We start from the raw sequence: 23,260 nt of genomic DNA on the forward strand, positions 1-23,260 counted from the left end.
GAGCATTCACACACACGCTTTCAAATGGGCAAATGTACGGCTCCAATGCAAAATATACTTAAATATATTATTGCGTTAATCCCTGCAATATCTTGCTATTAATGGGAATGAAATTATTTTTAGAAATCTTATTTATTAGGCCACTTGAAGGCATGACATAAAATACATTACAGTAAATTAATTCTCTTTAGTCTCATTTTTAGGATTTTAGTAATGAAATTCTGATTTTAGACTGTTAAAGCTGAGCACCTCAAATCCATTAAAATCACATGCAGGAGTGACATTTGAGGCACAAACATTGTTATATTAATGAGATACATTAATTTTGATGGAGCCATACTAGTTGACCCAGATGAGAACTGGCTCATTTATTATAATTATTTTCAGTCTGTAGCACCTGGGAACTCCATTACGTTCTGCACTTTCCAAACAATTTACTTGCAATTCCAAGATTCCAAACAATCTTTCTTTTTATTCTTTGTTAACGTGCCTAACCCCACCTCCAGCCAGTTCGACGGACAGGAGGTTTCCTGGAAGCAGAAGGGACTCTGCAAGAACAGGAGAACTTCGTGGTCCGCAGCCGGAGAGGTCAAAGCCGAGTTGTTCAAGTGGTTTCGGGCAGGAGGTTTATTTGGTAACTCCCTTCATGGATTACACAACGTAAGTAAACAAATCACAAACAGAAACCGACGCCGTCTCAAACTCAGTTCACTTAAGATGGAACAAGAGATAGCAAAGAAAACCAGGTTGCAGTATTGGCCTTGGATTGTCAAATTACCTGAAGGCAGCTGAAGGTGCAGAGGAAGGAGCAGCCCAGCTCCATGCAGGTCAGAAAGCCTCTCAGGGGCACCAAGAGGTCCTTGGCACATTAATTACTGTACAGCTGAAAACTCTGCACTCCCAGGCTGTGCATTGTTTTGTAGGTGCAACTGAGGAAGTTTATCAGTTTGTGTCATTTGTCTTTTTTTTTTTTTTTTTTCTCCCCTTAAGCTTTTCTCTCTTGGGCCAGGAAGCACAAACGATCCCTTCTGGTTCTTTTCCAGATGCTGCCAGCTGATGTCAAAGGCAAGAGCCTGCAAAGGAGCCTTGGACTGAAATTGAGCCAACTGCGAGCGCCCATGCCTGCCCCTCCTGCGGCCCTGGTGAGCAGCCAGGCGGGCAGACAGACAGAGCCCACTCCTCCAGCGGCATTCCCTCCTTCAGGAGAAGGAAGAAATACAGGTGAAGCTCTCGTTTCATACTGAACCCGGGATCTCGCAGCACGCAGGTTGCAGTCTCGGCCAGCCGCTGTGATCCCCGGGCAGGCGTCAGCCGTTGCAGCCCCACTGGCTTCACACAGCCAAACGCTGGGGATGTTTAAGCCCCAGGGAAACCAAGATATTAAAAATGCCTATTTTCCTCTGCAAACTGTACAAATCTTACAAGAAGGAAGAAAATAACCTGAAGAAAAAATAAACTTCCACAAACCAGGAAAGGAATTGACAGCAAGGACTCCTCTGCGTGCTGGGCAGTCAGGACACCCAAGGAGAGGCGTGCAGCAGGCGTCGGGGTGTCGTTACTCGAGTGTCTTTGTCCACATGGCAGCAGAACTACATGAGCTTAGAGATTTTTACCAATATCCTGGAACTTCACAGGCAAAATTAGAGAGTAGGACAGCTCTCCTGCCCAGGCCTCGCCGTGTTCCTGGTGCAGCGGGGTCCGGCAGCGCAGTGCGGGCAGAGCCGGCAGCGTGCTGGGAGCTGGCCGTGCCCAGCCGGGGCTCAGAGGGGTTTTATGCTCAGCACTGGGGTGGGAGCTCTGCGGGGGCTGCCAAGGGCTCTTCAGCTGCCAGAGGCTGGTGAGCGGGAGATTCCTGTCAGTTTTCTGCAGTGTTTCATAGCTGTTTACCAGAATAGTCTTCCGTTCCCAGGCTGTGAACTTACTGTAAGTTTAAATGTGGCTCCCCGCAGCCCTGTAGTGCCCACACCCTGTGCAGCACCCCAGGCCATCTGCAAAACCTGCCACGCTCACAAACTCTCAGATTTCAGGAGCTGTGCCTGTGGAGCAAGGCGCCAGCTGTGCACACACAAATAACAAGGCGATGTGTTACCTCCGTGTACAAAAGTAACAAGGGAAGGTGCTAGCTGTGTGCACAAAAATAACGAGACTCTAACTGTACATCAGCTGCATAAGCAAACTAACTTTGTCTTAAATAGCCTATAAAATCCAGAGGCTTTGGGGGTTTATAAAGTCCTGCAACTGAGACAGCCTTTTCCCCACATCCAAAATTGGCGCTGTGTTTAGTTAAAAAGCAAGAGGTAAGTACCGTCGTGCAGTACAAGAGCACGGCTCTGGCCGTTGCCCTGTTCAAGCAGTCCCCACGCAGGAGCGGTCTGGCTGCACGGCTCACAGCTCGCACACAGCACAGACAGACGCTCCCTTTATCAGTGAATTGCGTTTCCATGGAGTTTCTTCTGGTTATTTGCTGAGTTCACGCTGTTTCATTACAAAGTGTATCAGTGAAGGCAAAGTGTGAGGCCCCGCTCATGATGGAGTTGCTGTGGCCGTGCAGCACTGGGGTGCTCTACAGCTCGTTTTAGTCTCGTTCCAGTATTTGACCCACCTTGGGCACTGCCAGGAACCACAGCTGGGTACCTTGCTGCCAGACACAGGGCTGTGCCAAGTCCCAGTTTGCATTTTGCATCTTGACTTGTCAGAGGTATTGCAAACAAAACAAAAATCCAAAAGATTAAGCTGTCAACCAGAAAAAAAGGCATTAGCTTTTTTCCAGATTTTTTTTTTTCCCTACACAACCCTTGTACCATGTACTTATATCCTGCTTAAACTGGGACTTTTTGTTTAACAGTTTAGCAAGGCACCTCGTGGAAGTGAGTCCTCCTTCCCCAGCTGGAAATGCCGCCACAGCAGAGGTGACACAAAGCCCGCTCCAGCGATGCCGTGTGACGTGCCGGCGCCGCGCAGCCTCGCAAGCCCCGCAGCCTCTCAGAAGACAGAGTCATCAAGGGTGCTGTAGTAGAGATCTTCAGTGAAGCTGCCGAACTCGGTCTCTGTCTCACTGGTGCAGGTACGTGCTCTCTGGAAGGCAAACACCACTTTAGCTGGCCAGCTGGGAGGTAAACTGAGGTTATCGACTAAACTGCACTGATTAAGAGAGAGGAGTCACGAATACATAATGTTTTAAGCCTGTGTTGAATATTTGTTATGAAGCAAAAAGTGCAAAGCCTATTTGCAAAACATGTAACAACATGGGTTTTTTTGCAAAACATCGTGTTTCAGGTTGGTGCATTTAAAGAGGGATTCACCCAAAAGATTTCGTGAGGTAAGAGCTGAGAAAGAGCATTGGGTTCAATAGAAGAGTTTTGCCAGAAAGTTCACATTGCTGCTGAAATTCTCATAGGGCTACTCATCACTCTGTCCCTCAGGCCAGCAGCCCCCTGCACCCACAAATTTCCCATTTGGCATGCTCTGCACAACCCGGTTGACCGCAGTGGCCAACAGACAGCCCTCTGCAGCCAAGGGCAAAGAGCTGGAGGGCTTGTTACGAGGCACGTGAATTTTTTTGAATAAGCAGCAATGAAGCCCACTCGTGGGGCCAGATCCCGACCCCTTGGTACTGAGCAGTGTCGCACGCAAGCGTGCAGGGCCGGAGTGGCTCGCAGAAGGAAGCAGAAAGCAGTAGTTAGGCAGCTGGGAAGCTCGCTGAGGAGGCGGGAGGCAGAGCTGCTCCTTGGGGCCGAGCGTGGTTCCCACGGGCCGCACTGCTACCGCTGCGCTGGGCTTTCATCACCTCGCCCTGCTGTTTACGCTCTGAATTTAGGAACTGAATGCCCACAACAAACAGCTGCTGGGGGTTTCACTCTCCCAGGCCATCTCAGCAGAGACACCATGGCCGTGCCGTCACCCCTCCATGCCAGTGCCACCTCCCCTTCGGCCGTGGTGCCAGCAGAAAGCCTCCAGCCGGTATTGCACACCCGCACCAAGCTCACTTTAAATAAAGAGAGACTAAATACAAGGCAATGCTGCTTTGAATAATGTGAAACAGCCTTTGTAAGCTCACATCTTCTAGCTGCAGTGTTAATATTTGCTATTTCTCATATTCTTATTTGTGATACCCTAAGTCGCATTATTTTACACCAGTGACTTTAACTGAAAACAAACATTATATGATAATCTTTTAAACCTGTTTCCTTGACCAGACCACGGAATACAAACAATACCCAAAAAATCAAACCGCTATTCTAAGGGGACAAATTAAAATCAAGTTACTGAGCAGCACTTCCCTTGAGCAGACAATGAGGAGTTTTATCTTATCTGTAAGGCAAATGTATTTATCAGGAAGCAACAGCAAACATAATAAGGCTTAAGACCAGCTTAACAGTAGGACCGAAACATTTCCCATTGCTAGGTTTCACAAAATAAATCAGCTCTCCAGGAGTCAAGCTCCAGTCCCTGCCAAGGCAGAGCTACCTGCCGGGCTGCGCTCGGTGGAAGGGGCAACAGCATTGCATTTCCGTGCAAACGGCAGAGCCTTTTGTAATATTCGTTGCATAGTAAAAAAGCACTTGATAATAGCACTTAATCCTTTGGTTGGTTTTTAAAGCATCCCTCCCCAAAACCAGTTCATCTACAAACAAAGCCTGATCCAGACCTACTGCAGACTGGGACCTGTCCTCAGCAGGGGAGGTGGCCACACAGCCAGGTGAGAACCGACCGCAGCAGTTACGATTGCAGGAACAGCCTGACAAATTGCTAAATCCAATGGCTAACTCGATGTTATCGTCAGGGCTGTGCATGTCGTTACGTTAACTGCACCCATGGATTTCCTATTTGGCACGTTTTGCACAATACATTTGACAATGTAGCCCACATTTAATACGGACATTAGAAATTCTAAGAGGTCAAAAGATTTTAACTTAGCGCTAACGAGCTATATGCTCCCAGCCTTACAGGGAAAGAGCAGCACACAAACACAAGGATTCCTTTTAGTAAAAAAAAAAAATTAAAAAAAAAAAACATAAAGAGTGACTAAAATGTGATTTTACCTCATAGTCATTTGGGAAGGGATCTCTGAATTTGTTGCTGGGTGTTGGAATTGGTGGGAACAGTTTACTCCATACGTGGTTTCTGCAAAACACAGTAGCGGAGGGATGTGAAAGAATTGCTTTTTCTGATGGGTGACGTGTCCAACAAGCAACACATGTTTAGCCCTGTAGGAACACACATCTCCTGGCCCCACCAGCCCTCCTACCCCACTCAGTCATCGGCATCTGACAGCAGCAGCAGGTTCAAAAGGGGTCAAAGTAATGGATAACAGTCCGCCAGCGCAGACCCTGAGGACTGGGCAGGTGTGCCATCCCTACCAGGACCCTCCTGGACCCTGGGGACAAGCGGATGGCGAAAAGGTGGTGGGCCGATGCTCTCTCTCATCAGCCTCTCCCATCACAGCCGCAGCAGAGAGCTGGGCTAGAAGGTCGAATCCGAGGGGGCACTGCACGGCTTTTAAAGGCCAGCAATAGGCCTGTCTTGGGGAGAAATTAATTGCTCTGATCCGTCTGTTCACGCTCATGTTCTTCCCAAGAGCCGCGTTGTCATGTACCTTGTTTGAACAGTCAAGACAGGCTGTCTCTTGCTCAGACTTTGGTTTCTGGACCTAATCTGCCTGCGTCTTGTGGTAGGAGAGCAACCGCAAATAGCTGTGTGCCGAGGGAACAAGGAGGAGGCAAGGAATGGGACCAGAGATGGCTGACAGTAAACGGTTCTGCTCAGCAGTGTAATAACTCATCCTGCTAACACCCTCTGAGATACTCCTTCCCCGCCTGATGCTCCTTAGTCTGGCTTAAGCATACAGGCAAAAGTATTTTTGTGATAGCAAGTGCTGCGGAGTGAACTTCTTCTTGTCTGTGATACATTGCAGAGTACAGACTTCACATTTCAATCACCAAAACGCATTCACTATCTCTACCTCTGGATAGCACGATAGGGCCGGATTTTAATGGGAACTTGGCCTGAGTGAAGATTGTAAGATTTAGCCCAGAATTAGTATCTGGTGCCTGTTCTGTGGAGCAAGCCTGACATCCATGGAGCAGAGATGTGGCCAAGGTGTGGAGCCTGTCTGGGACCAAGGGCAGATCTGCTCCTCTGCCCCGTTTATTTTGTGGCAATTCTCCTGGCTGATGTCTGGTTAGTTCAATGCTTATGTTCTTACGACTACTCTTCTTCCAAAAGCTTTCTGAGTTCTGGCTCTCAGTTTGGAGCTAAACCTTCCTGGCTGAGCTGCTGCTGCCTTGAAGGAGACATTGATGCTTAACTAATTATTAGGCAAAGGGAAGGGCCATACCACTGCTCACACAGTAGACTGGACCAAGCAAGCTACGGGATGTCTCCCCATTGCTGCACATGGACGAGGTTTTGTGACGGAGATGGACAGCCAGAAGTGGGAATATGGGGAGGAAAAGCAGGGTGTGAGTTGGTTTTAGGAGACATGTGCATCCCCTCTGTTGTGAAATGCTGAAGGCAGCCCAGCCATCGCTGGCTGCAGAGGACAAGTCAAGCTGTGTGGTCACTACTAGCAGAGTGGGTGAGTAACATGGCTCTGGTGTAACTTGGGAGTGGGACGGGATGAGTGCCCGCATCAACACTCCAGTGCCCGGCATCATCTCTACTCTTCCCAGCTTTCCTGCTAAGGGTTAGGTCTTTGCGACCATACCCAGGTTAGGTTTGCAAGCGCTGTTGCCTTCACAGCTCCTGCACTCCATCGTGTCTCCCAAGCCTTTTAGGAGGAAGGCCCTGGAGGCCACGTGGTTTCACCTGTGTCTTATTTCAGCTCAGAGCGTGGGTTTGATTTATGCTATTGCTGTGCAATGTAACCAACAAGATTTGGTTTTGTTTGGAATTGGCGCATTTCTAGTTGTGCTGTTTGTCAATAAAAGATTTTGATGGAGCCATATTAGAATTATTTATTGAGTCAGCAAAAAGCATAAGTTACATGTCACTTCTGGAATAGAAACACATAAGGAGGGGCGCACCAAAACCCAACAGAATGAGGCAGAAGCACACTTGTGTTTGGGGGGGCTGCTTGCCCCCCAGGTGCAAGAGTCTTTGCAGGGAGTCGTTGGTGGGTGTGGTGACAGTGGTGCCCTCAGAATGGTCCTGTTCTTTTTTGCAGGACACTGAAAAGTTGGAGTTATGTGATTAAATATCTTGTCACAAAAAATGTTCCAGTTATCTCTGCTTGTCTCTACACGGGTTAGAGCACAGCCCTTTCCATAGTGCTACTTGGACCTTCAGGCTTTGGGTCCCCCACGGGACCCTCATGCCTTAACTTGGTGTTTCAGAGCTTCTAGCTATTGTGCTGTGTACGTCTTTCTGAAATTTGCCACTTTTCCCACAGGCTGTGACATGAAAAGGCCACAGATAAATAAAGAGAAACAAGTAAGAGATCAAGTTCTTCTTTTCCCTCTTCTAACTGCTACGATGAGAGTGATAAAATACTTGTTTTCAGAGTATGTTGGAGTGCCTTTTCTAGTGTCTTGCCTCCCCCGAGATTCCCTGTGACATTTTCCAAACGACTTCCCACTAGCAGGCGGCTGGTGACTGCTGTTCGTGGACCTGAGAGCAGTGCAGAAGAGGGAGAGGTAGCTGGCGGAGGTCAGGGTGACCACATTGATTTCAGGGTATGGAGGGCTACTGACTGTCCTCATGTCAATTAAGTGGAGGGCAGCTGGGAGCAAGTTATTAACCACATCCTCCTGTGGGCTCACCTCCAGGAGAAAACGTTATTCCAAAGCACAGCCTAAGGACATACAGAAGATGCTCATTCATAAAGGCGGAGGGCAAACTAGGAAAACATTCAATTGTGCTTATCAAGACAGTAACCCTGTCAGTTACTGCAAGCAAGTGAAGGGAAAAGAGTATCCAAACAGTCCCACAGGGCTACTTTGCCTTGTAGCATTTCTCCCAAATGGTGGTCTGTATCTCTGATGCCTGCAATCACCAGGAAGTACACAGAAAAAATTATAGAACTCTTTGCTATAATGAAATTCCTTATAATGGCTTCAAATTGTATGAAATTTGAAATGATTCTGTGGCTTAAATTGCATGGTACACTTCACGAATTTTCAAGAGCAGTAAAAACTGAGGGTACTAATGAAAATGTGACCTAGGGAACCTGCTCTATTTTTCTTTTTTTAATATCTGCAGATACAACAAATGAGCAGGATAAGCACTGTGTTTCTTCTTCTTATACTTCCCACCTCCTCCTAGGGCAGGCTGGGGGATCAGAGAAGTGGCAAGGATGCTGAGCAAGAAGCGGCTTGGGAAGGGTGGAGTGAAGCTAGCAACTTCATGAAGTTCAGTGCAGCAGGCAGATAAATTTTTAATCACTTTGGCAAAGATGGAATGTAATGAGTCTTTGGGTGCTAGGGAATTATTACGTGCTAGTCAGGCAGAGAGAAACTCCTAGAAGCAAACAATATATCATCAAGCAGCTGAACCTGGAAAAGCTAGTTTAAATTTGCCTAATGTATTAAAGTTCATAAAATGCATCTTCAAGCTGGTCCTGGAGTAGAAGTCTTCCCCTGTACCTATTCCTCCCCCTCTATCCGTTTCAGGATCTCCACAGGGGGTAACTGCATAATATCCAAATACTTGCAGAACTCCACAGGAAAACATGGAGCGGCATGACAGCTACTAACTGGTGTTGGAACTAACTGGTGCTGGTGTTTTGCTGTCCCAAAGAGAGAGGAGAGAGCTGACGAAGATGATGCCGGAGCAGTGGAGGACCTACAGCAACACAGACAGGTCAATCCATAACAGAATCAGTGATGTGAGTAAGAGTGGTTCGGGGATTTCCACCAATACATCAAGGTTGCATAACTGGGAACAAGCGCGTGTGAAGCACAACACGAATAAACTCTCTCTGGAGTTTATCTATCTTGTTCCAAAACGCTTATTGAGGCCTGCTGTGCTACTTAAATTGACTTAAGAACAGGTTATCATAGACACCAGACACTTTAGGGAGAGTTAATAACAGTTATTCTAATGTAACATTCCTGTAGACAAGAACTTTATTTGATAAAGGAAATGCGGTCTGGAAAGGAAAATAGCCAAGGACACATCAGGATGACCAAGAAATTAAAAGGCATTAAAGAAATTAATAAGAAATGAGCAGAGTCGAGGACAGCACTTACATTACTGGGAGCTGTGTTTATAGTGGACTGATAATTGCTGCTTGCTGCGTGTTTCAGGGGAGAAGCTTTTAATTATATTGATTCTTTCATTCATCGCTTACGATTTGACTAGTCACAGCTACAGAAATCCAAAGTGTATCTGGGTTTCTTCGCAGCACATTTTTGGAAGTTTGGCTATATGGCATCTGTTTTTACTACATGGCATTCATAGCCTCTGTAGTAATTAAAAGTAAACTAAACAAATAGTTAAAAAACTCAAAGCAAACAATAGTTCAACGCACTTGCTCCTGTTAAGAGGTAAGGAGGAGCAGCAAGCACAAAGGCACTGAATTTTTACCTCTACAGAGCATCTGCCACACTCCTTAATGTCAACTGAAATTCAGACTGCGTGCCCAGGGCCCAGTATAGAGTGTAGGTCTGCAGGCTGAACTAGACAAGACTGAGAAAACACTGGCCAGGACATGTTAGCCATGAAAGATGCTCTCAGCAGCTTTCACCAGGGTTAAAGACAGAGGCCTCCTGGGGAAATCATTGACCCAACCAGATCCATTTAAGTGAAGAAACGAGATCAGGACAAATAGATTTTTAACAAACTCACCTCACTCAGTACATGGTTTTGTTGTTTAAGATTAAATTAATAACGCTCTTACCCCACCAACTTTACTGAACATTATTGTTGATAATTAATGAGGCTGATTATTACTTAATCAGTACTTTTGCTTTATATAATTATGCTTGAATACCAAACTCAGTGCTCTTTCTTAAAATTTAGCAAAGCTTGTAACATCCCCACACACCTCTTGAACAGCTAGTTCTTAGTTAGTTATACTGTAATTAAAAAGAAGACAGTTATACTTACATTTTGCATACTATAGCAACAAGCAGGAACGTGCAGCACGTCAACACACAAAGCACAGCGAGAATCCAGGCTACGGGATTCTCCAGTTTGTTTTGCCCTGAATTTCAAGAAAAAAAATAATATATTATTTTAGTGCAGATTATTTTAAACACACTCTTATAAAAAATTTCATCAGCTGTTTTATGTGATTATATTCAGATCACAAATTAACATGCAAACAATGATAAATTGGAATCTGGAATTAGAAACAAAACGCATAGCTTCAAGAAAAATTTCTGTGCAACTGACTTTCTAATTTCAACAATAAATTTGTTTCATACTAATGTGAAGAAGAGAGTGAGCCGAGAAGCGGGAGGAGCCAGGCCCACCAGGAGGATGATACGGACTGTTGCTTGCCATCCCGAGAGACGCAATGACATGCAGCGAGCACACGACTGGGACTCAGCAAAGACACTGTTTGCTGATAATCTCAGGCACAAACTGCTTGTTTTCCATCAAACCATTCTTCACTTCTGTTAATCCTTTCTAGCCAGGAACTGGATTTCTCTGGCTTCCTAAACTTGCCTGTAAAAAAAGACATCATAACCTCCCATTTTTCTTGTGAGCTGGTTGCTGACACATTTCCTCAGGAAGAATTTCCCTGTCGCCTCTGCCTGTGAGCAGACACAGGTATTCCTACCAAGGTCAATGTTTCTGTTTTGAAAAGGCATTGCTCAGTGGCCACAACCATTATTTTGTGCCACATTATATAACAAAGCCATTTACATTGAACTGCATTTTCAAAAGGCTGCCGAGTCGGTGTGTGCTTACGATAACTACCTGTCCTATGCATCAAGGTGTCAGCGCTGCCATTACCAGGTAATTGAAAGGACATAAATCCACCAGCACCAGGAGCGTTGGGTGCTGTAGACAAAACAATATTCGATTGTGGCCAAATTTGTTTCTGAGAAATGAGGAGCTGAGCCTGCTGTCTCCACCGACGGCTGCAGTTGCGTGGCGGTCCCTGAGAGCATCGTGTGGATGACGCCATGAGCAGGCCTGTGCTCTCTGTCCTGCACCTCTGCACCACCCTGACGGGGGGTACACAGCCAACCTTGCAATTACAAATGGGCTAGGATGGTTTGTCTCCAGGTTTACTACTTTTCTTTCCAGAAAATAAGATTTGGGATGTAACTGTCAACCCAGCCGAGCTACGCCTCGTTTAAGTCTTGAGGATGACTGAGGCAGCAAACTATGGAAAGCAGTTAAGTCCCATAAACCAATTTTAATCTTTCCAACGCAAAGGCTGGGAAGTGGCTCCGTTTTCCAAACCAAAAATGGCAGGGTCCTAAGTCTCTTCCATCTTATGTCAGTTGGCAATGGCCCCAAAAAGGCCTGATCAGGCAGCACTAAGTCCCACTGCAACTCGGAGTAAGGTGTGGGAGAAGCAGCAATTGCAGAGGCCGTGCTGTGGCTCTAGGGACCTGCCCGCTGTGCTCCTCCTCAGGCTTCTCTCCGAGACGTGCCCTGAGGTACCAGCCCAGCCCCGGCACCACGGTGACCAGCAACGAGCCCATGCACCTGCCGACTGAGAGGTTTCCACACAGCACATCAAACGGAGGGAACAGATGAAACTGCCTCAGAGCCACAGAGCAAGTTAACAGCAATGCTAATGAGACTGGCTGGAGTACGTACTGAAACCCAGCGACTTATGCAGTAACCTGTATTGTGTCAGTGAACTGCAACAAGCCTCAAAAAACCCTTTTTCATAAGAAAAACTGAAGTAATTGGACCTATCCTTGGCTATTTTTGAGATCTAAGTAAATTTTTATGGAAGACTAACTTTTTTTTTTTTTCACCATCAGAATGAATTTTCCATATTTGGTATCTGCAGTACATGAGTAGAGGCATCCATAATGGTGTCCAGGTTCCTCAGTCATCGTCATGCTGCGCAGCAAAGACAGCTCCAAGAGTGCTCCGGCTCACAGAGAGAGGCCTTCAAATCTTTCAGCTTTGCTGGGAAAGCAGAATCGGGACAGCACAAATGTGCTGTGAGGTGCTTCTCAGCCCCAAACTTGATCTCTGGATCTTTTAAACTGTGAACCCTGGCAATGGCTGTTCACACGTATTACAGCTTCACAGATGTGATTCGTATCGGGCCACTGTGCGTAGTTCATGAGGGTGTCCAGCCCACTTGGCCACACTAATGATTTTTATGTAGCTTGCTTTGCCTGTAACGCTTCTGAACAACCTTTTAGAGACAGCTGGTATGAAGGTGCAGTTTTACAACACCTGCTCTGGCAGCGTACGGCTGCATTTCACAGGGTTTGATCACCACAGCCCAAGGAAAGGAACCAGAATTGTGTTTCAGTTTCTAACAAAGTTGGAGGATCGCTGCTATGGGACGGGCAGTCGAGGCCAGTGTTTTTCTCAGGGTATGGGCTCAGAAGAGCTCTACTGGTCTAAAAGTTGGTCTCATCTGAATATTTCCCAGATAGGTGCATGAGGCTAATAAACAGGCCGTTTTTTTAATTAATGAGATGTTTGGTCAGCCCCCTGCCCCAGGGGAGCGGGCCAGTTGCTGAGCCTCTCTGCCCAAGGGCTTCTGGGTGCCACAGAGCCAGGTGGGAAGGTCAAGGGGATGTGTTAAGAGTAAAGGCAGCAAAACACCAGCAGATACAATCACATTCAGCAGTAAATAGATACAAGAGGGAAAAGTGCAGTAAACAGGAGAGTGTTAGGGACTTTTTTTTTTTTTAGTGAAAACCAGGAAGTTAAGAAACTCAAAAGATAAGAGCAAAGGAGGATGTCTAAGAAGAAACAGTTGATAACGTACCATGATAAGGAAACTGTTATTTCCAGAAAAACATGTTCAGCAAGCAGGACATAGAGAACAAAGGGGGCAAAGTATCATGTTCCAAAGATGCTAAACCCATGCTCTTCACCCCCTGGCCCTGGCCCAATATTTAAGAGTTCAGATAGGTCCACTAAAGTAATAGTTGACAAGATGACTCATATTAACTTCCAGCATGAACATCACAATGCATGCCAGGGAAAGACATGTAAACACTAAATACGTAATGCAACTAAAAGGTCTTACCTAGAACTTAGGCCTTAAGTCAGTTCAAAGCAGTCTCTGAAAACATCAGCATGTAGAAACAAAACACTAAGAAACCCCTCCGTGTGTCCAAAAGTTTGCTTGGGAGATTTTTTTTTTTTCTTTTTAATGGAACACAGATTTAACTCCCTTTGGCATTAATAAGTCAGTTTCTTTCTTCAAATATCTGCTTTCCTGGCTTCTACTAAAATTTCTTGATGTTATGCATGCTCATGATTAGGCAGCATTTGCTTTCCAGCAATGTAATAATATTCACTACAAGACAGAAGTATGTCATTCTTACCAACATAAATAATTTCACTCCAGTCACTCCAAAATCCTCTCGTACAATATAAGTGATGATTAGCTCTTATTTGGATGGAATACCTGCTGGTAACATCAATTCGCAATCTGAAGTCGTTTGAGGATATTTTCAGTATCTGTTAGGAAAACAATATTGTGCTGTTATAGACTACTTAAGACTAAACAGTACAGAAAACAAACTTTAATCAGGTTTATCTTTTTTTTTTTTTTTAAACTCCTTTACTACATTAAGAGTGAACATCTGGCCTTGCTTTTGAAGTAAGATCTCTATTTTTATAGGTGTATTTTCTCTCATAATACACCAGTATTTCAGGGCAAATTCTTGAAAGATGCCTCATTTTTGCATTCTTCCTTAAGACATCTACTGCTGGATTTTCAGAGTTGTCCATCCTCCTACTGTTCTGAACCCAGATGCATAAACTGAATAACTCCAATTTTTGTCCTTCTGCTTTCCTAGGTCTCTTGGGAGTAATTTGTTGCAGACATCAATGACATCCAGAAAAAGAGAAAAAAATATGAAAACGGATGAGACCTTGGTTTTGCTGAACCCTACTCACAACTGGGACACAAGTTTCACCAAAAGTCCATAGTTTCAAAAATGCACTAATAGCAGGTTTTATTTTAAATATTTAAAATTTGTAACATATCCATGAATATGAAGACTTTTTCACCAGGTTGCATAAAGGCAAATTACAGCTATATAGGACAGGCAGCTCAGAGACAGGAACACTCAGTAATGCTTAAGCATCAGAGAAGCAATTACCTGCTTGTTACCTGACTTCAAGTTGAAGAGGTAAAATTCGTATTCAAAACATTCTTTAGGGAAAGGAGAAATTGGCTTCTCCCATGTGGCCAGGAGATCATTTTGCTCTAAGAATACAGTGACATTTCTGGGAACATTCACTTTCTCTACAAAAAGAAAATGGTACTCGTAAGTTATTTATAGAGCAAAGTTTAAATACTAACAATTGGAGCATTTTATAACCTGATAGTGTTTCCAAGGAGGACCTATAATCCTTCAATTTATTTCACATTTTGGACTGAAAAGATAAGGATTTAGGAGGAAAAACTATATTGCAGAAAATAGTTAAGGGAAAACAGTTTTTAAAATCCACTTAAAAGTTTTGGAAAACTAGATTATTGGGCGGGGGGGGGGGGGAATCTATTACATTAATTTTCACAAAAGCATTAAATTAATGACCAGTTAGAAAAACTTCTTTTCAGGGAAAAAAACAGATGTAACCAGGAAAGTTACTGAAAACTGGAACAAATTCAAAGGAATGGATCAGCAGCTATTATGGGGATGATTTCTAAGGAGAAAGTATGTCAACTATTTTATCTCAGTGAGCCATGAAAAAGGGAGGTGTTACCTATTTACAAAAAAGTGAAAGGCGTGGAACTAATGAGGGACAAGAAATTATTTGGGTAGATGAAAGATGCTAGACAGTCATGGCTGATACTACCTTTCATTCGAGCCTAATGCCTTTCTTTAAAGGTACATGGTTATCTTGAACATCATGTTTCTTTTTCCTTTTAAAGAAAGGCTGTAAAATAAAAGGTAGTAAAAACTGTACTTGAAGGTGTATTGACTAAATCAATTGAAAATGAATATTGGAAATAATGCTTTGGTTAACAAACAGGATAACTAATTGTCTTTTCTACCTTTTTTTGTCATTATGTAATTAAAATAAATTATTAAAATCAAAGTTGGTTAAAACCATCCATTTCTGTCTTATAATATCTTCCAATTTCATTCAGATGTCTGTGCAAAACCAGCACCTACATTCACCTGCATCAAGAACCATTCAACTCAGTAGTATTCTCTCACAAATCCTTTGACAATCCCGCTAGATATTTTTAATATTTTTTTAAATGTATTTCTACTCACCAATGGCATTTTGGTTAAATAACTGCTGAAAAGGCTTGATTGCAGCATACTTGCTAGACCCATTAATGTGTATTACAATGATATTGTCAACCTCTTCAGGATCGATATGAGTCACTGAAAATCTGCACTCAATATTCCTGTTCCACTTGTCTTTGATATAATCTTGACATTCTTCAGTGTACGTCTCATACCTAAATTAAAATACTTGTGAGACATGATGGTCTTAAAGAAATTCATTGCTGACTAAAATGGGAGACAACACCAACCTGTAAAACAGAAAGTATTTGGTATCTTCTGGTGCTCCTTGGCCAGGCAGCCAAGTGCAATGGAGAGAAACAGTACTAGAAATGGTGATGCGAGTCACACAGGACAAATTAGTGACAGATGTCTCTGGAGAACCTAGAGAGTCAAGGAATTATAAAGCAGAAAAAAAAATCTTATTAAAAAAAGTCATAAGAAATTCATGTTGTTAAAACACTCTGATTACAGTCTTTGGTCCATTACATCTATGTCTATTGTATTCAATTCTCTTCCGTATCACACAGGTCTATCAGTTATGGATGGATGAAGAGTCCCAAACAGTGTAAGTAAAGCTGTACCACATAACACCATTACATATTTCCTGTACACCTTGCAATTCAAGGTAACATGATCTTTTAATATCCTAGAGGGTATCAAAATAGGTTATCTTAGCCTTAGCAAGGAATTTTTAGAAAATTTTATATGGGTTATCCATGTTGTGCACCTCCAGATTGTACTCCAGGCTCCACAGCAGTAGAGAAAGGCCTGGACCGAATCATTTTGTAAGATCAGTGTAGCAGGTAGAGGGGAAAATGCTGTATTTTTTAATTATTAAACCTGTCACCTTTTGATGTCTAGTCCACAGACCAGGGCAAAACACAAAATAATTCAGACCTCCCTGGCATTTCTTCTTACCTGGTGGAGGCAGGAGTTTTTCCTTCACCCAGTCACTTCTCATCTGAAGGTCATTATGGAGAAGTAACGTCCGAATATGTGCAGAGAAACCGTTGTGAAGTGCAGCTGTTCGGATACTGTGAGTCTTCTTTGTATCGTACTTGAAATAAAAAAAAATAAAAATCAAATAAGCATCAGATGTGATGGAAGCTGAATTAAGGGATTGCAAAGAGGCAAACCAGCCAGCTAATTTAGCTGGTTATATTAAATGTATAAAGCTAGAGAGTACAAATAATCCACACAAGAAGTGTGTCAGGTTTCTCATTTAAGACAGCAGGACCCCGATCTTACCAAAAATTTGTCTATAGCACACAGCTGTGATGAAACGTGGTCTGACAGTTTAATGATAACCTCGCATTAATGAGAATTAAGTGAGCTGACTTGAACGGGGAGCAGTATCACTTAAAACCAGTAGCCAGCTTCCCCGCAAGAACAACGCTGCAGAGATCGCCAATTCCCAGGCTAACCCTTGTCCCAGCAGATCTGTGCCCATAAGCCTAGCTGAAAGGGAATCTCTCCAGTGCCCAAAGTCTTTGTTCATGATGTAAAAGAATAAGCAATTCGATATGCCAATCGTTCAAGAGACATATCATGCCTACCGCACCCCAGTTTGGGGCAGTATGTTTAACTCAACAGGAATTTAATGTTCTTAGGATACTGGACTTATATTTTATCTTACCTCTTCAGGCACAGGGCTTAGGATTTTCACATCATATCTAATAGTGTAGTTTTTTTGTTCTTGACTAGGGTTTGGTTTCCAGCGTAAAAGTACTTGTGCTAATGCAGAGACTGTAAGGGTGAAGTTAACAGGTGGGAAAACCTGAACTGTAAGGGAAAAACCAAAAATATTCATAACATAGTAATCCAGTCAATTGTTTAGAGCAACAGCTGCTTACAGGCAATGAGCAATACAAGCAAATAATTTCATTTCAATATTATATTCTCTCAACAGCTTCTTATAAAATGTTTCTAATGTTTGAAAAATATCTTTAAATAACAACCAAAACTTCATCAAATAAGAGTTTACTTAAAACTTACTTTAAAAAAATGAATTTTTACAACATTTTCAACTTGAAAATCACAATGATACGTTGCATTTGGCTTGTTAATTATGTTCAGGTTTTTCAACTTGATCCTCATAGCCACATAGACACTGGGCATCTGTACTGAACCAGGGCTGATCAAGTGATCAACCGTACAAACAATTCTCACCCAGATAAGCCTGCAGAAGAGCATAACGTGGGGGCTTTCTAGGGGAAGGCTGACAGCCACAAGAAGTTCTATGTGAGAGAAGAAACAAAATGATGAACAGAGGAATCAAGCACAAATGGAAGAAAACATAGAAGGATGGGAATGATAATTTAAAATGACAGGGCAAGAGGAATTCCTGGAGCTTATATGGAAATTAGGACAATCTCATGCTGGGGGAAAATGTTAGCATATAAATAGCAAGGCAATGAAATAATCAATCTACTCCCCTCCATTTCTAGAGTTCTTCAGAGCCTGTCCTCCCTTAACTGCCATCTCCACGGCAGCTGAGGGACATCAATACCCATTTCTCTTCTCCCATGGTTTCAGCCTTTGATGCCCACTAGTTCAATTTTCAAGCATGCCCCTTGCATTAGGAAAACTGCCTCATGCAGGCTCAGAAAACCCCATCACAAACCACCCTGAACTGCTTCCCTTAAAATGTTCCTTGTAGAGATGCTCACAAAAAATGCCACCATTAAGGTCGTTGATACACCAGGATGATGCCAGCGATGTTTTGTGTCACCATGTTTCTGCAGCTAACCGCAGTTTTGTTCCTGGAAGTAGAATTCCTAGCTGGAATAACACCTTTGCTCTGGCTGGATTAAATTGTTGAATAAACCAGGCCAGGAACTACTGTCCAGCCCAGAGGGCAAGTGGCACAGCACAGCTTGCGTCTGCATGCCTCACGGTTCTTCCCTCTCAAAGCAAAACAGTCCGCAGGCACTGGCTGGGAGCAATCTAACTGAGACAAGGTACAACTGTGCCGGGAAGGACGTTCACACAGCATGGTCAGCTGTGGTCCTGTGCTCACGGCATGCCAGGGACGGTTTTATTTACATGTAGAATAGCGCATTTGACCTACACGGAGAGGGGCCTTGGTCACCCACTGCTGCTACAGCTACAAACTGGTAGAAGGAAAATGCCTTACCTCCTGCATCATGAGGTACGTTTGGCTGAACCACGTTCGTCGTCCAAAGGAGGATCAGAAAAACTCTCATCATGCTGGCCATAATCTTTAGATGGTAAACTAGAACAGCCACATATCAACATATGTGCCTTGTCACCATTTTACAGAGGTAAAAATAGCTAAAAATGAACACAATCCCCAGTGTTAAGCACATGAACCACAGAGCATGGTATATCCGCACGATCAAAGGATTGAAACCGCCACCTTGCAGGGGACAGACTCTTCTCCTTTCCTTGCAGGAAAATGCATTTAATATAAGTACCACCAACCACATTTTATTTTGCTCCCTCTGCTTTTGCCATCCCTCTTTGAAAAAGCTACTGGTTTCAAACACTGTTATGTGTGGATGTTCAGAGCAGCAGTCGCGGACTTCAAGCGTCTCTCCACGGAGAGGAGCGAGTCAAGGTATATTGGCTTTCTGTGAAGTCCCATTTACTCCAAGAACAGAAATAGCCATGTTTTTAGCTGCCACTATATAGAATGGCTACTTACAGGAATTTACTTTCCAGTTTCTATTTCAATAAAGCTCACTAAAGAAGCAGTCTCAGTGCTCACCTCAAGGCTAATTCTCCAGTGTTAATTACTGGATGTAAGAGAAACTATTTTGTTTGTTTCTAATTTAAATGAATGATTATTTTTAATGTTTAAAACCAGCATGTTCTTATGCTTCCTACAGATCGTTTCATGAAGTACTGGGAGAAAAAAAAATAAAAATCTGTGTGTAAGCTATTCATGTATAACCAAATATAAACGACATGGCAATACAGAACAGCAGCCTTCCAAAATGTTCTTTACCGAAGAGAAATACGCCCTCCCAGCCCAATCGCACTACTTCCCCGGGGCACTACAGCAATTGTTTGTATGGAAAACATATTTTCAGATGGTAATGAGCAGAGAAAGCATCTTTAACCCATCAGTTCTCCCTGAACCTCCAATAAATAACCCAGGGACTGGAAGCACTCCAATTGATCACAGTTGGAGTACTTCTGCCATACAGTAACTATTTTTCAAAATGGTCTATGAATGCCGAGCTCATTAAAATGACACATAATCTACAATACAGTGAGTGTCTTAATGTCTGAGTCCACTCATTATCTATATTCATATTTTGTATGTATCTACTATTCTGCTAGGCAAAATGTGCACAAGGCTAATTGAACCTCTGGAGTTTCATAATGGATTATTCCTGGGCAGTCGGGGTTTGTTTTTACGTATGTCAGGTTATTGAAACACATTCTGGCCAGACATTTTGGTTCTTCCAAAATGTATGTGAACAATCGGGTAATTACTATTCACACCGTACATTTATGCCTACACAATGCCTCCAAGACAATTTCCTATTGCGTTAACATTCATGGAAAGTCTGTTCTTTCAGATTTTCTGACCTGAATATCGCACAGACCTCTGCTTCACCAGATGATGTTATTCTGGAAGGCATTAAGTGGACTAAATGCAAGTTTACAATGGCATCTGCAAACAACGCTGATCTCTGACCACCTCTACCACACCGATACTGCTTTATTGATAAAAAATAATTTAAAAAAAACACCTGCTAGAACATGACACACATTTCCAATATGCTTGTGTACAAATTACTGGTGTCAGGCTTTCTTTCCTTCAAAAACCATCGTATAGCTCATTTACCTGATAAGACTAGTAAATACACTAATAACTTTTTTGCTCTATTTAAAAGTAAAAATGCATCAACTTCAAGTCCCTGAAAATAAAAACTGGCTTCTCATTTTCATGCTAGCCATAACCCCAGGACAACTCTGCCAAGAACGCAACTCTGAACTGCACAGATGTGTGTGCATGTGCTTTTATGCCCAGGTGCACATCTGCATTCCTACCTGTCTGTTAACATTACCCGCCACATTCATTGCAGCTCTCCCATCAACCACCTACAACCAAAACCAGCAGCTAAGAAGCAGTTTCCAGGAGATTAAGCTCTTGTAATGTGAACCAGGTACCTCAGCAAGAAAGACACAAGAACCCACCAAAGGGCATTCCACTGGCCGAGGAGATGGAGAGACAGGTTGTGCTTCCCCATCTGCAGTCAAAGCCTTCATCAAATAAAACATCAGGTACAACTACGAGACTTTGGGAAAGAAGCTTCATTAGTTCCACTGCTAAGAGAACTCACTTTTTTTTAAAAAAAAAGCAATCACTTCAGTATGTTATTAAAAATAAATCTTCAAAAAGCCTCATGTTTTACAGCTGCTCAGGATTCACATCTACTAATTTGAGCGACACCAGTATGCTGGTTTCAGGACTGCTCCGGCATTTAGCACAACTAGAAGATCTCTCTCTCTTGGGCTTACTTAAAGTGGCTTTGGCTACCTATACTTTTTTTTTACTTTGCCCTCAAAAAATAAGGATTCTGATTCTTCCTGGGCACATTCTTTTCCTTATACTTTTGAAAAGATCCTAAAGATCAATTTTTCAAAGATACTTTTGCTGTCTGAAAGCATGCAAGTATTAGACACATCTAACATTTTCTGAGCAGCAGTTTACTGATTTGTAATTGGGTATAAAAAGTTGCTGCAATGCTGATTAGTTTTCAATTATTATCCCTTTCTTATCACTTTATATTTTCCTTCCTTGTTTTCAGAAATGCTATTTTAATTTTTCTTGCTATCAGACTCAGATTGAAAGTACAGCTTGTGTTTCCCTAGCTGTGTAAGACCACAACCTATAAGGACACCTTGCAGTCTGTGATACCCTGTGTTTCATGTGAGAAGTTACTGGAAAGAGAATCAAAATAAGTGTATTCAAGTAATAGATTTTAAGTAGAAATCTACAACAGGATTATGCTCCTCACAAAAATGGATATAGTAAGTTCTCAGGACAAATAAAAGCCTTGATTATATTATGTTTTGGTTATATACAGTAAAAAGTAATAAGCAGAATGTAAAGGATTTTTTCTCTTTACAAAGGGTATACTCCTTCTTAAAGGACAGTAGAAATCCAAACCACAGAAAAGAGCTTCTAAAAGGTAATTCTTTTCTTATTTATAGCTGACGTGTCCCACTATCTCACAAGCAACTGGTGAGAAGCAGATCCCAGATGCATTTCCCAGTGCAATGCAAAGCTGACTTTGAAAAGCGGGACCCTTGCAGTCTTCAAACAAAGCACAACAAGACAAAAACAAACCACAACAGATATCCCAGGAGGTTACCTGCGGAGTCTCAAAAGTTCTGTGAAGAGTCTGCTCCGTTTGTTCAGACAAACACAGGGTCATCTCCCTGTGGGTTTCTTTTATAACTGCTGTCTTTCAAGTACAAATGTGATAGGTACTTCAGAAATGATGGCAGATGATAAGTTAGACAAGCACGCATCGAAAAAGGGAACTACAGATTTAACCACAGGATGGAAGGCTCCATACAAGCATACAGTTTAGCCCAGAAATGGTTTTACTTTATTTATTGAGGGTTAATTATATACCATAGTCTGATAATTCTCTAATAACTTTGCAAGAGCAGGAATGTTTAATGACTGACTATAAAGAAATCATCTATAGCCAGCTACCTACTGACCACTGCTGCTATCCCAAGTTGTTCTCCCTCTAGAAAATCAAATCCAAACATTGCTGGAAAAGTGTGCAGGTTTTGTCCAATGGTTTTACACCATCTTGTCCGATGCTCTTGCCATACAGCCATGTGGACATCGGTGGCACTTTGAGAAGTTACCAGTACCAGAGCAAGACCAGCTTCCTAACCTCATGCTGAGAGCTTTGAGCTGTGATCCGTAAGGGGGGTAACACGGGCTCACAAGCGGGACAAGCAGCAGAAACCAACCCAAGGGCCTAGAGAAGACCCTGCAGAAAGTGGGGCTGTATGTAATGGAGTTAGAGGAAGGACGAGAAGAAGGCTACGTTCATTAACAACCTGGACTGCAAGTACAGAAAACCCTATTACATGTGCAGGTGACAGAAGCTGGGAGGTGCTTTGGAGGCTAAGACTAGAATTAAGAAAGTTCTTCATAAATCAGTAGGAATCAGGCACAGTTCAATATTGACAAGCTCTCAGCTCCATTTAGGCATTATCAACTGTAAATTACTAGCTATAAGTGAGCAATTATCAACTGATTAGGTATCTGTTCTGCAGAAAAGGATCTGGGGTTTTGGAGGGTCATGAACTGAAGAGGAATAAACAATGATGTCATGCACTTGTGAAAAAGGCACCCCGGATCAGCGAAAAGCCAGTGTCCTCTGCAAGACACATGAAGTAATCGTTCCACTCTGCGCGGTGCTGATAAAGCCTCCACGCGCATGGACTGTGTATAGCTCAGCTACTGCGCTTAAGGAAGCCATGGAGCTGATGAAGAGAAGCCAGTACACAGCAAAGGATACTACCGGAGCCTAAAAAGTACCCGTGAGGAAACAAGCTAAGGGAAGACGTCCAGAAATGTAGCACATTAAGGCTTTCACATGCTCTCCAAGTCCATCAGGCTGGGACTAGAAGATAACGGCAAGTAAAATTCAGGTTAGATATCAGGGAAAGCTTTCCATGCTGGGGATGGCAGGCAGTGGAGCAGGCACCCCAGGACTGAAAGAAACTCTGTCACTGGGCATCTATAGACAAACATGAGCCAGGAATGACAGTTGTAATTAAATCCTGCCATCAGGCACAGAGATAAATTAGGTGACTTCCTAAGGTCTGGCCAACCCGTAGGTCTCTAAATAAACAGCTAATTACTGGGCAGAGAGCTCTGACACGTACAGTGAAATGTT

General features: G+C 43.2%; 1 protein-coding gene across 1 annotated transcript; it reads right to left on the reverse strand.

The window, feature by feature from the left end:
* Nucleotides 1-2,965: 2,965 nt before the first annotated feature.
* On the reverse strand, nt 2,966-18,591 carry IL5RA (interleukin 5 receptor subunit alpha). The gene is made up of 10 exons (XM_010303499.2): nt 18,490-18,591; nt 16,990-17,135; nt 16,272-16,410; nt 15,602-15,734; nt 15,336-15,526; nt 14,211-14,356; nt 13,428-13,563; nt 10,048-10,144; nt 5,043-5,124; nt 2,966-3,075 (listed from the first exon to the last, which is right to left on the reverse strand). Exons 1-10 carry the CDS (start codon nt 18,569-18,571, stop codon nt 2,983-2,985), a joined length of 1,245 nt encoding a protein of 414 aa, XP_010301801.1. The 5' UTR covers nt 18,572-18,591; the 3' UTR covers nt 2,966-2,982.
* Nucleotides 18,592-23,260: the final 4,669 nt, after the last annotated feature.

Source organism: Balearica regulorum, chromosome 10 (assembly GCF_011004875.1).
Source record: "Balearica regulorum gibbericeps isolate bBalReg1 chromosome 10, bBalReg1.pri, whole genome shotgun sequence".
Taxonomy (NCBI): domain Eukaryota; kingdom Metazoa; phylum Chordata; class Aves; order Gruiformes; family Gruidae; genus Balearica; species Balearica regulorum.